Source organism: Eptesicus fuscus, chromosome 4, assembly GCF_027574615.1.
Source record: "Eptesicus fuscus isolate TK198812 chromosome 4, DD_ASM_mEF_20220401, whole genome shotgun sequence".
Taxonomy (NCBI): domain Eukaryota; kingdom Metazoa; phylum Chordata; class Mammalia; order Chiroptera; family Vespertilionidae; genus Eptesicus; species Eptesicus fuscus.
The window spans coordinates 11,682,723-11,696,362 of record NC_072476.1 but is presented as its reverse complement, the minus strand read 5'-3'; the positions used below and the strand labels follow the sequence as shown (position 1 = coordinate 11,696,362).

General features: G+C 56.2%; 2 protein-coding genes across 3 annotated transcripts; both read left to right on the top strand.

The window, feature by feature from the left end:
• The first annotated feature begins 1,103 nt into the window (after nucleotides 1-1,103).
• RPL3L (ribosomal protein L3 like) lies at nucleotides 1,104-8,890 on the top strand. Its single transcript, XM_028152950.2, has 10 exons — nucleotides 1,104-1,178; nucleotides 1,640-1,832; nucleotides 3,712-3,880; nucleotides 5,059-5,194; nucleotides 6,739-6,925; nucleotides 7,017-7,177; nucleotides 7,380-7,481; nucleotides 7,991-8,086; nucleotides 8,344-8,463; nucleotides 8,751-8,890. The coding sequence occupies exons 1-10, from the start codon at nucleotides 1,176-1,178 to the stop codon at nucleotides 8,805-8,807; spliced, it is 1,224 nt and encodes a 407-aa protein (XP_028008751.2). The 5' UTR covers nucleotides 1,104-1,175; the 3' UTR covers nucleotides 8,808-8,890.
• Nucleotides 8,891-9,251: 361 nt separating this feature from the next.
• On the top strand, nucleotides 9,252-13,640 carry MSRB1 (methionine sulfoxide reductase B1). 2 transcript variants are annotated; one of them, XM_008146392.3, is made up of 4 exons: nucleotides 9,252-9,373; nucleotides 11,276-11,424; nucleotides 11,767-11,881; nucleotides 12,781-12,886. In XM_008146392.3, exons 1-4 carry the CDS (start codon nucleotides 9,319-9,321, stop codon nucleotides 12,810-12,812), a joined length of 351 nt encoding a protein of 116 aa, XP_008144614.2. In that variant the 5' UTR covers nucleotides 9,252-9,318; the 3' UTR covers nucleotides 12,813-12,886. The 2 variants fall into 2 exon arrangements, with proteins under 2 accessions (XP_008144614.2, XP_054570576.1); XM_054714601.1 differs by lacking the exon at nucleotides 11,767-11,881 and having other exon boundaries at nucleotides 12,781-13,640.

The following is a 13,640-nucleotide window of genomic DNA, read 5'->3' as shown; positions in this document are numbered from 1 at the left end:
TCCTGAGTCTGCAGCAGTTTCTTCTATGCTTCATTCCCTCAGCGGAAGGGGTTACCCCTTCCCTGTGATTTTATTCCCTTAGGGCTCAGCTCAAAGTACCGTATTTTCCGGCGTATAAGACGACTGGGCGTATAGAAGATTTTTCTGGGTTAAAAAGTCATCTTATACGCCGGAAAATACGGTATTAAAAGTAGTTTTGTGCCCTATCTGGTTTAGCTCAGTGGTTAGAACGTCGGCCCACCGACTAAAGGGTCATAGGTTCGATTCCAGTCAAGGTTGCAGGTTCCTGTCCTTGGCCCCAGTGGGTGTGGGAGACAACCCATCCATGTGTCTCTCTCACATCAATGTTTCTCTCTCTGTCTCTCCCCTTCCCTTCCACTCTCTCTAAAAATCAATGGGAAAAATATCCTCTGGTGAGTAGCATTGTAATTAGAAACCAACAAAAACAAAGAGTTGTGATATTTTTGTAGCACAGGATCTTAGCACTAAGTGATGCAAAATCCTAGACCCTCAGAATCATCTTAGGCCAATAAAACTCCGGTTCTGCAGCTACAGGACTTTATAACCATAGAATCTTTGTATCAAAAATAAGAGCTTTCAATACCCCTTTCATTAGAAACTTCAGCCCATAAAAGTATCTAAAAGTTCTTGGATTACAGCTATTACAGTTAAGGGATCCTGATATTGAACCAGGGCCCTGGGGACCCTGTGGGCACAGAGTCAGTCCTCCCCATCTCCCTGCAGCTCAGGCTCACAGTACTCAGGACAGGATGCCTCAATGCCAGCAACCTGAACTCAGACCCGCATCTCCAGCAGCTGCACGAGAAGCCCCCGGGTGATTTTCTTCTGCCTCCCACCAGGCCAAGTTGTTCCTGGGAGCAAGTCTCACAAGAAAGAAAGCAAAGTGGGCGTGACCCGTTCCCAGGGCCTTTGAGGAAAGGAGTGCCAGCCTTGGCTCCAAGTGTCCCCATGCCCATTTGATGTCCCCCCATCGCTCCGCCCAGGCCAAGCCCGCTCCTGGCACTAGAGCCCATACCCGCCACGGGAGATGACCAAGCTCTCCTGCCAGGGGCTAAATCTGGGATCTGGCTGTTGTGTGTCCTGGCCCTGCCACTCGACCTCCAGCACCTGACAGGGAGGCCCCTTTCTTTCCTGACCTGCGGGGAACAGCGGCCATGGTCAGTAGGCTGGGGGGCTGGAGCTGGACCAAGCCAGCTTCCTGGGAAGGGGCAGGTGGGCGTTAGGAGCCTCCCCCAGCAGGGATAGTCCTTGGGCCTGTAAAGGAGTAGGGGATTGGAGAGGATCGCAGGGGCCAGAACGTGGACTGCCAGGCCTAGAACAGGCAGCAGCCCCCTGTCTCTGTAACCCTCGCCACAATGTGGGCCTACCTCTCCAGGACCCAGCCAGGCTGAGCCCACTGAGGCAGAAAACCTGTGGGTGAGGAGGACTTGCTGCTAACTCCATTCGTAAGACACTGCCCCTGGGCCAGCCTTCCCCTCCTTTACTGCAGACAGATGGAGGCACTGAAGACCACCGAGCGTCAATCTGGGGTCTCTAGCTCCTTTCTCTGGGTTGGGACTATCCAACCATTTTCACCCGAGTGACCCCAGCTCTGGCCTCCATCTGCTCTTGTCCTCAGTCCCACCGGAAGTTCTCTGCCCCTCGGCATGGACACCTGGGCTTCCTGCCCCACAAGAGGAGCCGCCGGCACCGGGGCAAGGTGAAGACATGGCCTCGGGATGACCCCAGCCAGCCTGTGCACCTCACAGCTTTCCTGGGTTACAAGGCCGGCATGACACACACGCTGCGGGAGGTGCACCGGCCAGGGCTCAGTGAGTGGCCACAGAGGGAGCCCGGGGCGGGGGGATTTGGACAGAGTACCTCTGACTGCCAGGAGATTGGGAGAAACTTCCAAATGCTAGAGATCAGGGCTGGACTTCAAAAGGGGAAGTGACTCCAGGAAGGGCAAGGCCCTGCCTGTGGGAATGGCAGTCCCTTGAGGTGGGTTCTGTCATTGCCCCCAGTTCACAGATGAGGAAATGGGGTGGTTATCAGACTTGCCAGTGGCCCAGTTAGTAAGTGGAGGAGCTAGGCGTCAAAGGCAAGCACCCGACTATATTTATTGTTTTGGGCTCATTAGAATTCACATGTGGTTGTAAGAAACAAGACAGAGAGATTCTATGTGCCCCTCACCTAGTCTCCCCCAATGAAAAGCTATATGTCACAGCAGGATGCTTGTTGACCCATGTTTCCCCAGTTGTGTTTGTGTGTGCACATGTGTATTTAGTTCTTTCTATACAGCTCTGTCATGTGTACATGTGTGTACCACCCGCCTCGGAATATTCCACCCCACATGGGTCTCCCTGGTGCCCTTTTATAGCCACAGCTACCCCCTCCCCCAACCTTTTGGCAGCCACTCACCTGTTTTTTTTTTTTTGTTTTTTCCCCTCTCTCTCTCTGTCTCTCTCTCTCTCTATATTTATATATATATATATATTTTTTCTTTTAGTCCTTTTATCTTTTTTAAAAATTATTGATTGAAAGAGAGAGGGAAAGAAACTGATGTGAGAAAGAAACATCGATCAGTTGCCTCCCACACATGACCGACTTGGGATCGAACCCGCAACCTGGGTGTATGCTCTGATCAGGAATTGCACCTGTCATCTTCTGGCATACAGGACAGTGCTCAACCAATTGAGCCACATCAGCCAGGGTTCTCCTAAATGTGTGTGTGTGTGTGTGTATACATATATATTTTAAATAAAAATATTTTTATTGATTTTAGAGAGAGAAGGGAGAGGGACAGAGAGAAACTTGATGTGAGAAATATCGATCAACTTCCTTCTGCATGCCCCATACTGGGGATTTAGACCATAACCTGGGCATGTGCCCTGACTGGGAATTAAACCGGCAACCTTTTGGTATATGGGACGATGTACTCAACCAACTGAGCCACACCGGCCAGGCTCCCAATATATTTTTTAAACAAAGAACTTCTTTTACTTTGTAATAGCCTCAGTAATAACATCTATAAAATCATGGGTTCTGACAAGTTACAGGTTTTTTTCCTAGAACTCATCAACATACATTTGTAACTATTAAAATAAAAAAATGATCATTTGCCGTGGCCGGTTTGGCTCAGTGGGTAGAGCATTCGCCTGAGGACTCAAGGGTCCCGGGTTCGATTCCGGTCAAGGGCATGTGCCTTGGTTGCGGGCACATACCCAGTAGGGGGTGTGCAGGAGGCAGCTGATCGATGTTTCTCTCTCATCGATGTTTCTGGCTCTCTATCCCTCTCCCTTAATTTGTGCCCCACTAAAGGAGACCTAACCCCATCCTTTGGGGGATGCTGCCATGGCTGTTGCTCTCCTAGCCAACTTCCAGATGGTCTGGTGGGGAAACTGAGGCAGGAAGCAGGTCCGGCCTTGCCTGAGATCGCAGAGTCAGAGCTCACATGGACCACCTGTGGGGCCCTGACCAGCAGCTGCTCCATGCCAAGGCAGAGAGGGAGAGAAGGGGCGGGAGCAGGCAGGCTGAGGGCAGGAGGTCAGCGAGGGCTCTGGTTGGGAGGGTCTCTGTACCCAGCAGCCCTGGGGCTGTGGTGCTCCGTCCTCCCTCAGGCAGGAGGGGCTGCAGTTGTTCCTCCACTCTGTCCCCTCACCCATGGGCTCTGGAAGCTCTCCTCCAAGCCTGTCTCTGGGTCTCATCCAGAAATTTCCAAGCGGGAGGAGGTGGAGGCTGTGACGATTGTGGAGACGCCACCTCTTGTGGTGGTGGGTGTCGTGGGCTACGTGGCCACCCCTCGCGGCCTGCGGAGCTTCAAGACCATCTTTGCAGAGCACCTCAGTGATGAGTGTCGCCGGCGCTTCTACAAGGACTGGTGAGGGCCCTCCGGGCGACCCTGTGTGGGCTGGTGGGGGTGGGGGGGCCCTTCGCTCCCCATCCCTGTGTTGGAATGATGGGGGTGGGCAGGAGGAGAAGTGTCAACAGTATGTGAAAGGCAGGAAAGTGTGTGTGTGTGTGTGTGTGTGTATGTGTGTGTGTGTGTGTGTGAAAGGATGCCTTCAATTCAGTAAAAGATGGGTATTAGGAGTCTTGAGAGGAAATTGGGATAAAGGGAAAAGAGGAAGCAGGTATTCTAATCCTCAGGGTTAATTAAGGGACTAACTGGATGAAATGTCAGAGTGGGCTCCGAGCTTCCTAGCAGCCAGGGTGAAAAGGGAAACAGCCAACTGACAAGCTCTTCTCATTAGAAAGAAAGGCATTCTCAGGCCTCAGTCTTCCCTGGTACAAGTCAAGCTCCCCTCCCCCACACCTGAGGCACCTCACAGGCACACCCCTCCTTATGTAGGCACAGCCCAGCCCTGGCCCTCTATGGGCCCTAGAGTCAGAGCAGGCCCTGTGACCATACAGCCTAAGAGGCCACTCCCAGGTCAGCCCCTTAACCCCACCCCTCACCTTTAGGCGTGCCACAGACACCATCCAATGGAAACGGGAGTGGTCCCTGCATCTTGGGGCTGCTGTGAGGATTAGATGGACAAAGTGGGTCAAGGGTTCAAGAGAGAAATGGCTTGGCATATGCCATCTGGTCTTGTTTTCTCTATTTTTATTGTTTTCAACTTGCCTCTCATCCAGGGACTTTGACTTTGTGAGCCTTGGCTTCTTCATCTGTAGAATAGGGGTTATGGTGTCTATCAACCAGAGTTCCAGTGAGGGTTAGGAACAGCGTGCAGTACAGCTGTTTGCTTCTGAAGTGAGGTCAGCAGCCATATCGGTGTGGGCAGGTGGCCAGCATGCCCCTTTCCCAAGCTCCCGCACATCTGGCACTCACCCGCAGGCCCTAGGAGGCAGGGAGAAGGCCTAGCTTACAGAAGGGAGGGACCGTCTGTGCTTAAAGGGATTCCAGGGAGGTCCTGGCAGTGGCCTCCCCCAGGAAGCAAAGGTGGAAGGAAAGGGGACATTTACTGTTCTAAGACCCATGTTTGGTGGGTGGCAGGTGGGCAGGGCCCAGGGAACCACCCAGCTGGCCCCTTTGAGCACCCTCTGTGCATGGCTCAGGCACAAGAGCAAGAAGAAAGCCTTCACCAAGGCCTGTAAGAGGTGGCGTGACGCCGATGGCAAAAAACAGCTCCAGAAAGACTTTGCCGCCATGAAGAAGTACTGCAAGGTCATTCGGGTCATCGTCCACACCCAGGTCAGCCCCTTAACCTCAGCCCACACCCAGCCGGCCAGGTCACCGCTGGGCTCCCCTCCCCCACCCCAGCTCCAGGAGCCCTGGCAAATGTCAGCCTAAAAATACCGTGAGTCCTGGGCACAGGACCAAAGGGTTGGCTGTCTGTAGCTCCAGGGATGAAATGCCGGGTGCCAGTGCGCTCTGAGGACTATGGGCATTGCCCATGCCCGGTGGTCAACCAAGGTCCTGAAATGCCCCAAAGGGCTTGGGCCTCCTGCCAAATGCCCGGGTAGAAGGCCAGCTGCCTCCCTGTGGTTCTGCTATAAGCGTGTGTGTGCATCCACATTTGTACATGGCGTCTGGCTTGATGTGGGCTGACAGATTACCCTCTGGCTTATTCTGGAACATTCCTTGGTGTCTAATCCTCATGGGAGCCTTTCATAGGCCCTGAGCAGGGGTACTCCCTCCCTACCCCCCACCCCTGCCCAGTTACTCTCACCCTTGCAGTTCCTAGTTACCTGTGTTATTGGTTAACGTCCATCTCCCTTGAGCTCCTTGGGGGTAGGGGCCGCGCTGCCTGTTCAGTGCTGTGTCGCCAGAACCCGCCAAGGGCCTTGTATGCAGTAGGTGTTCCATAAGTACTCATTGCTGAGCACTCTGCTGCGACCCCACCGTGTTCCTGCTTCCACCTGTGCGTCCCCGCCTGCTTCCAGCCTGTGCCTCACAGAGCAGCACCAGAGATGTTTACAAATACGAATTAGATTGCATTAGACCCCACACCTGGGGATAAAACTCAAGTTCCTCCCTACAAGACCTGCCCGGCAGGACGCTGTTCCTGTCTGACTCCTTGCTCCCCATGGTCTAGACCAGTGATGGCGAACCTATGACACGCGTGTCAGCACTGACACGCGTAGCCATTTCTGATGACACGCGGCCGCTGAGGTGGCCGCATGCCGAGGATGAAACATTTGCTGCTCCTGAGGATGAAACATCTGCGAAATAATGTTTTTTCCTCAAAGTGACACACTACCCGAGTTATGCTCAGTTTTTTGGCGAAGTTTGACACACCAAGCTCTAAAGGTTGCCCATCACTGGTCTAGACACACTGGTTTCCGTGCTGTCCTCCCAGTTCCTCAGGATCTTCCCTGTCGCAGGGCCACAGCACATGTGGTTCCCTCTATCCCAGAAGCCTCAGATGTTCACCTAGTGGCTCCTTCTTATTACTGGTGTCACCTCCTCAGAGAAGCCCTCCAGGACCACCCCATGTGCAGTGACTATTCCCTCCCCCCCCAATAGTCCACCAGAACACTTAGCCCTCTCCAGGATACTTGGCTTCTGTTTCCCAACTAGATGGTGGCTCTGTGAGGACCAGGACCCTGTCTGCCGCATTCTATGCTGCACCCCAGTGCCCAGCACAGGACATGGCACGTAGCCAGATCAGGCACGGGAACATCTACTGAATGAATGCAGGCATGCCACCCTGCCGGGGGTCACAGGCAGTCACGCGGTGTCAGTAAAGGCGGTTTTGACCCCATGGGGACTCACCGGCACGCTGTGTCCCGCAGATGAAGCTGCTGCCCTTCCGGCAGAAGAAGGCCCACATCATGGAGATCCAGCTGAACGGCGGCACAGTGGCCGAGAAGGTGGCCTGGGCCCAGGCCCGGCTGGAGAAGCAGGTGCCGGTGCACAGCGTGTTCAGTCAGAGCGAGGTCATTGATGTCATCGCTGTCACCAAGGGCCGGGGCATCAAAGGTAGGGCCGGGCAGGGATGGCAGCTCCTGGAAGGCTGCCTGGAGGGGATGGGGCCAGACTGGCCTCAGCCACCAGCCCCTCCCACCTGCAGGGGTCACGAGCCGCTGGCACACCAAGAAGCTGCCTCGGAAGACCCACAAGGGGCTTCGAAAAGTGGCCTGCATTGGCGCCTGGCACCCCGCCCGAGTGGGCTGCTCTATCGCCCGGGCTGGGCAGAAGGGCTACCACCATCGCACGGAGCTCAACAAGAAGGTGTGTCCCGAGTCCTGGTGAGGGGGGACGTGGTGACCAGACCCCAGCCGGTGGGGTACATGACCCAGACACTGCCCGTTCCCCAAAGGCTCTGATACGCACCCACCAGTGCCGGGGTTTAAGCCTGCATCTGAGGGGTGTGGACATACTGCTGGCCCCAGAGGTCACCTGCTGCCCTCAATGTGCCCTGTCCTCCTGGCAGATCTACCGCATTGGCCGGGGGTTCCACAAAGAGGATGGGAAGCTGGTTAAGAATAACGCGTCCACCAGCTACGACTTGACTGACAAGTCCATCACGCCGCTGGTGAGGTTGGGCAGCCAGTTTGGCTGAGGGGGCCTGGTGAGCATGTGTGGGGTAGGTGTGTGGGGTGCTGTGATGCCCCAAGAGCTCAGGCCCCACCAAACCCCTTCCTTCCCGCACTCTCTGAGCCTCCTCTGCAGATAGCTTATACTCCAACTGCTGTCACGGGGGCAGCGGGCAGCGGTTCTGACTGTGGCCTTGGGGACAGGCTCCCTGGGTTTGAACTCCAGCTGCAGTCTGTGCTGGAGCAGGTGACTCCACCCTTCCGAGCCTCAGTTTCCCCCTGAATAAATGCAGATTGTGAAATGATATACTGTGGGAGGAGACCTAGGGTGTGGCTCAGAGGCTGCTTTGATCAGTGATAGAGGGTGTCATTCTTGGCCAGGGGCCAGCTCTGGCTCCTTCCAATTACAGCTGAGCACGGGAGTTTGGAAGATCCTGGAAGGCTGCCTGGAGGGGATGGGGCCAGCTACCCCCTAACTCAATCTGGATCCTGACCCACCTCCCCACAGGGTGGCTTCCCTCACTATGGGGAAGTCAACAACGACTTCGTCATGCTGAAGGGTTGCATCGCGGGAACCAAGAAGCGGGTCATCACACTGAGGAAGGTCAGGGCAGGCAGTCGGTTGGGAGCGGGAGGGGGGCAGGGGGGTGCGGGGGGGGGCGCGGGGAGCAGGAGCCCCATGGGCTTTGCGAGGGGGGGGATGGCTGGCCTGCCCTGTCCTCCAGCCTGTTCAGAAGAGGGGCAGTGGATAGGGAGAGCAAAAAGAAAGGGGTTCTGACAGGAGATGGGTGGGTGGATGGGGGGTGACTGGAGGGGGTGGGAACCTCCGTCTTGAGGCTCTCCTTTCCCACGGATCCCCAGTCCCTCCTGGTGCACCACAGCCGCCGGGCCCTGGAGAATATTGAACTCAAGTTCATAGACACCACCTCCAAGTTTGGACATGGCCGCTTCCAGACAGCCCAAGAGAAAAGGGTCTTCATGGTGAGTGCCCCCATCTCCCTCCTCTGGGGCTCAGACCTCACATTCTATGAGAGTGGGGAAGCTGGAGCAGATTGGGGTGGCAGGATGCCCCCTGCCCTCATCCATAGGAGCGGGCTTTTAGGAGTCTAGCCCTGGGCACTAATTCTTGCTGGAAAAGAAGGTAGGGGAGGGACTACCATGGGAGGTGCCGGCAGAGCCGGCTCTGGGTGACTCAGGCAGCTGGCCAGGGGCAGTATTCTGAGCCAGACCCCAGTGATAAACGCTTCTCTGGCCCCCCACTCTCACAGGGTCCCCAAAAGAAGCATCTTGATAAAGAAAAGCCGGAGACCTCGGGAGACTTGTAGGCGTCTTGGGATGGAAGGAGCCTGAAAGAAGCGCGCGAGACCCCGCCTGTCCCCCTTGTCTAATAAAGGCTGGAGGCACCTCTTCCCCGGCGTCTGAATTGAGGGCGTGGAAAGGCCGGTGAGGGCCTGTGGCACGGGGCTCAGCGCCGGGGCGGAGAGAGCACACCCCAAACCCAGCGCAGCTCGGCGGCGCCCCCTGGCGCTGGCCCGCGGGAACGCAGCACAGGAGCGGTCCTCAGGACGCGTCGATGGGCAGGGCCTGCTGGGAAGGCTGGAGGGGGCGGGTTCTCGGGAGGGGGCGGGCCTCCGGGAGGAGGAACCCAGAACTCTGGTCCGATTGGTTCCCGGGAAGGGGCGGATCCCCCGGAGGCGGGCCTCGCGGCGTCCCTGGACGTGATTGGTCTCCTGGAGGGGGCGGGGTCTCGGGCGCGGGGCTGGGTGCAGGCTCGCGGTCGGTGTCCTCAGACCCAAGTGAAGCGAGCAACGTTGGTGCAGCGGTCTGGTCGGCGCCATGTCGTTCTGCAGCTTCTCTGGGGGCGAGGTTTTCCAGAAGCACTTTGATCCGGGTACAACCTCTGACCTCCTGGCAGAGCAGCGGGGCGGGGGCGCGCATTAGAGGGGCCGTCGCTGCCCTCGGATGGTGATGGAGCCCTGGAGTCCCGGGAATGGGGCGGCGAGTGGGACCGCGCGGGGAGGAGCGCGTGTAGATAAAGGGGATCACGGAGGAGGGAGGAATCTGGGGGGCTCGGAGAGTAGGGGTGCCTGAGGGGAGGAGGACATTAGAGGGGTTCACTCTCCTCGAGGAGGAAAGCCTTTGAATGTGAACGTGGCCGTTTGCGGGGGAATCAGTGGGGTCAGGGTACATGGGGTGGTGGGGCTCCGGGTCAGGATCTGGACTTCAGAGGGACGCGGTGGAAGAGGGTCTTGTCCAGGGGCCGTGGCTGCTCCCTCTCTCTGAGGTTACCCCCGCCCTTTCCCCGTCCCCGTTTCCTGGGACCCGCGAGGTGAGCCAGAAGCACAGAACGTCCCCGAATGTGTTGGCCTTGGTGCCTCCCCGACCTGCCCGGCCCGGGTTGGGTAACCAGGAGTGGCCAGTGTAGTGAAGTTTGACCGGACAGCCTGGGCGGGGTGCGGGGAGTGGGTCTGGGAGTGGTTTGTGGCATGGCCAGCCCTCAGCACTGGCTCCAGGCTCTGAGAAGCCCTGCTGGGCCCCCTTCTGGGCTGTGCTGCTTGGTAATGGACTAATTTGGTAAAAACGTGCCATAGGCAAGACTAGGGCAGCAACTTACTTGGGGTGGAATCTGTTGGGTATCAGCTCTCCAGAGGACTAGGCTCTGACACTGAGCACCTATGGATATCTGCTGTGACAGAGGACCCTCTGGGCAAAGCCATTCCCTGAAACCCTCTGGCTCTGGGACCCTCAGGCTGCTCTGCCACGCCAGTAACTGCAGCAGCTCCTGGTTCCTCTTTGCTTCCTCCTGCAGTTACTGGTAAAGGCTGAGTAGTTCAGGGACTCCAAGGGAGACTGTCCCTGGGCCAGGAAGTGGGTAAGGGATACCTGCTTCCTGTTCTGCAAGTCAGCTCCTCCCCCCACTCCCCCCATCAAAGGGCTCTTTTGAGGATAGGTTTAAACCTGTTCTCCCCGGCCCCCTGTCTGGCCTGGAGGCCTTTTCTCTGGAGCCATTCTCTTTGGACAGGGAGAGCCAGCCAGTGGCTGTGGCTGGGAGTCTAGCTCAAGGCTTCGCTGAGCAACAGGACAGCCTCTTGGGAAGGGAAGGGGGCTGGGTGGTGCTGGCCATGTCATACCCTCCCCTGTGTGGGGCCTGTGAAGGGTGAGTGCTGTGTCCTCATCGGACTTCCTGGGTTTCTTCCTGGTTGCACACCCTCTAGCTGAGTGGTTTGCATCACTGAGCTTCAGGTTCCTCATTGTACAATGGATACGTCTGTATCACAGGGCTGTTGAGAAGAGTCGATGAAATAAGAGTGAAAAATGACTCTCTTGGTCTCTGGCACATATTAAGAACCACTAAATGTGCCCTAGCCGGGTTGACTCAGTGGATAGAGCGTTGGCCTGCAGACTGAAAGGTCCCAGGTTCGATTCCGGTCAAGGGCACATGCCTGGGTTGCGGGCTCGATCCCCAGTAGGAGGTGTGAAGGAGGCAGCCGCTCAATGATTCTCTCTCATCACTGATGTTTCTATCTCTCTCTCCCTCTCCCTTCTTCTCTGAAATCAATAAAAACACAAACAAACAAACAACCTACCTCCTTAAAAAAAAAAAAGAACCACTAAATGTGAACTCAGTGGTGTGTCTTCCCCAATTCCCAGGTGGGGGTGTGGGGAGGGTGTGCATCTCACTCTGCGATCGGGGAGGGGAGAGTGCTACGTTTTACTGGGTCAGGGATTTGGGAGCTCACCCCAAAGAGGCTGGAGGCAGCGTCTTTGCGTCTGCCTCTCCTCCTGCCTCCAGGTGTCTACGTGTGCGCCAAGTGTGGCTACGAGCTCTTCTCCAGCCGCTCAAAGTATGCGCACTCATCCCCATGGCCAGCCTTCACGGAGACTATCCATGCTGACAGTGTGGCCAAGCGCCCAGAGCACAACCGGCCTGAAGCCTTAAAGGTGAGTGGTAGCAGTAGGGGATGGGAAGGGGGGTGTTGGCCACCCCTTCCTTCCTTCTGCTCCCCCTGCAGCTCTAGGGGCTTAGAGTCTGTCTATCCCAACCTCCTGCCTCGGCCAGGGAAGCTGCCACCCCAAACTTTGAGACAGGCTGGGGTCTTGGTGGGAACAGGGAAATAGGACGACTTTCCTGCGCAGGCTCCAGGATGGAGGTCAACCTCTCCCGCCATCAGTTACCTTGGAAATGGGCACGGGGAGGACATCGCCCGCTGGTGGCAGGTGGGGCCATTGCTGTGGCTGTTTTGTGGCCGGAAGCTCACGTGGCTGTTTTGGTGCTCTTCCCAGGTCTCCTGTGGCAAGTGTGGCAACGGATTGGGCCATGAGTTCCTGAACGATGGCCCCAAGAAGGGGCAGTCACGCTTCTGAATATTCAGCAGCTCACTGAAGTTTGTCCCTAACGGTGAGTTTGCCATCAGGCAGCTGGGTATAGGCCTGTCATACGTTTCAGAGGCTCTTGGCAGGAGGCATACTCTTCTCATCCACTTACAGTGACAGCTGCAGGGCTTCCCACGGCCACCCCAAAAGACAGCTGCAGGACAGCGACAGAGGCGCAGATGTCCTGCCTCCTGTGCCTGGTTGATCACATGTATCCACAAAAGGGACACCTGAGGGTGAATGAGGCAAAGGATTTTCTCCTGAGATCTGGCTCTTCCCCCTGACTAGAGTGGGAGGCAGGGCTGGGCGGAGGCTGAGGGTCAAGGCTGTGCACCTGAGGCCTGGCACGTAGTAATAGCTCATATAGGCACTTCTGTTGGCAGTATTCTTATTGTTCGTAGTTTGTTTTGGGGAATTGTATTTCATTTTCCTGCATTTTATCTGAGCTCAGCCTCCTCTCTGGTCTTTGCTCTCCTAGTCACACAAATCACCTCATGTCTGTTTGCATACCCAGCCATCCTCGGGACTCCTCCCAAAACTTTGTAGCTCAAATCCCAGTACCTTATTTGCCACCTGCGAGACTGTGGCCAGTCCCTAGTCTGTTTCATCCTCTGTAAAATGGCGCTGCTGACAGCACCTGCTTGCTGCATCATTGAGGTTAAACTAGGGTCTCCGTAGGGGCTGGTGCATGATAAGGTGCGAAGATGCTTTTGTCCTTTGGTAATAATTTATCCTCTGTCTGCATGCAGGAAGAAGAGGCTCTAGGTTGTGATGGGGCACACAGACTCCCCTAAGCTGGGTGTCTGGGTCCTCTTAGCTCCCCTGGCTTGCAGGCTGGAGTGGAGGGTGTTAGTGCAGGGGATAGTATCTGAAACATAATTGAGCAAGGATTGTTTTTTCTCCCCCCTCCTTCCTTTCTTTCAGACAAAGAAACTTCTGCCTCCCAGGGGAAGTAGGTGGGCAGCCCTCAGCCACCCCAGATGGCCACTGCAAGGTGGCCACTCTCTGGCCACCCTTACTTGGAATCGAAGCCTTGGACATTCAAACAGGGAAGGGGGTGGCTGAAACATCAGGAAGGCTCCCAAGGCCTTGACTCTGCACTGGTTCTCCTTCGGAAAAGTACTGGTTTGCCACCTATGGCCCATATCCTGCTGCCGGGATGGGCCTGCAGGGCCCGGTGTCAGCTCCTCTTGGCCTCAGGGAGGTGGGTTCTAGGCTTGGCTCATCTGTGAATGACACGGCACCCCACCTTTACTTCTTCTCAGCCCACTGCCCCTTCCTGCCCGTGGGGCCCAAATCTGAGATGGACTCTGGCCTTCACCAAGGCTGGTGCCCGTCTCCTGAAGCCGTGCCAGGGACAAAGGCGGCCCCAGCCAGCTGCTCCAGCCTCAGTCACTGCATGATTCACTCTGGTTAAACCCTTCCAGGCAGCCAGAGCGTTGAAGATCTGTGACCTGTGGTGGGAGTGGGATGAGGGGACAGACCTTTGGTCTCCCAGATACAGGAGGAGAAATTCTGAACCGTGTTTCACAATCTGTGTGGCTGTTGCTTGCCTCACTTGGGCTGAGGAAAGCATGTATTGCTCCATTACCTTGACTGCCCAAAGTTGGGGGTCCTGGAGCTCACAGCCTACAGTCCACACATTTCCAGGGCACAGTGGCCACGCTTCATTGCACATGCACTGAAGTTCTTGCCATCTGGGAGGGTGGGTGATGCTGAAACCCTCCTTCCCATCTTGAATTCTCTCTGGAACCATTAGGGGATGAATAAACAAATGAAACCCA

What these genes read in the sequence shown, in the direction of transcription:
- RPL3L (XM_028152950.2), top strand. An exon ending in CAAGGGCCGGGGCATCAAAG is followed by an intron (nt 6,926 to 7,016) that starts GTAGGGCCGGGC and finishes TCCCACCTGCAG; the next exon opens with GGGTCACGAGCCGCTGGCAC. An exon ending in GCACGGAGCTCAACAAGAAG is followed by an intron (nt 7,178 to 7,379) that starts GTGTGTCCCGAG and finishes TCCTCCTGGCAG; the next exon opens with ATCTACCGCATTGGCCGGGG.
- MSRB1 (XM_054714601.1), top strand. Translation starts at nt 9,319, where the DNA reads ATGTCGTTCTGCAGCTTCTCTGGGGGCGAGGTTTTCCAGAAGCACTTT. An exon ending in CCAGAAGCACTTTGATCCGG is followed by an intron (nt 9,374 to 11,275) that starts GTACAACCTCTG and finishes TCCTGCCTCCAG; the next exon opens with GTGTCTACGTGTGCGCCAAG. An exon ending in ACCGGCCTGAAGCCTTAAAG is followed by an intron (nt 11,425 to 12,780) that starts GTGAGTGGTAGC and finishes CCTTTCTTTCAG; the next exon opens with ACAAAGAAACTTCTGCCTCC.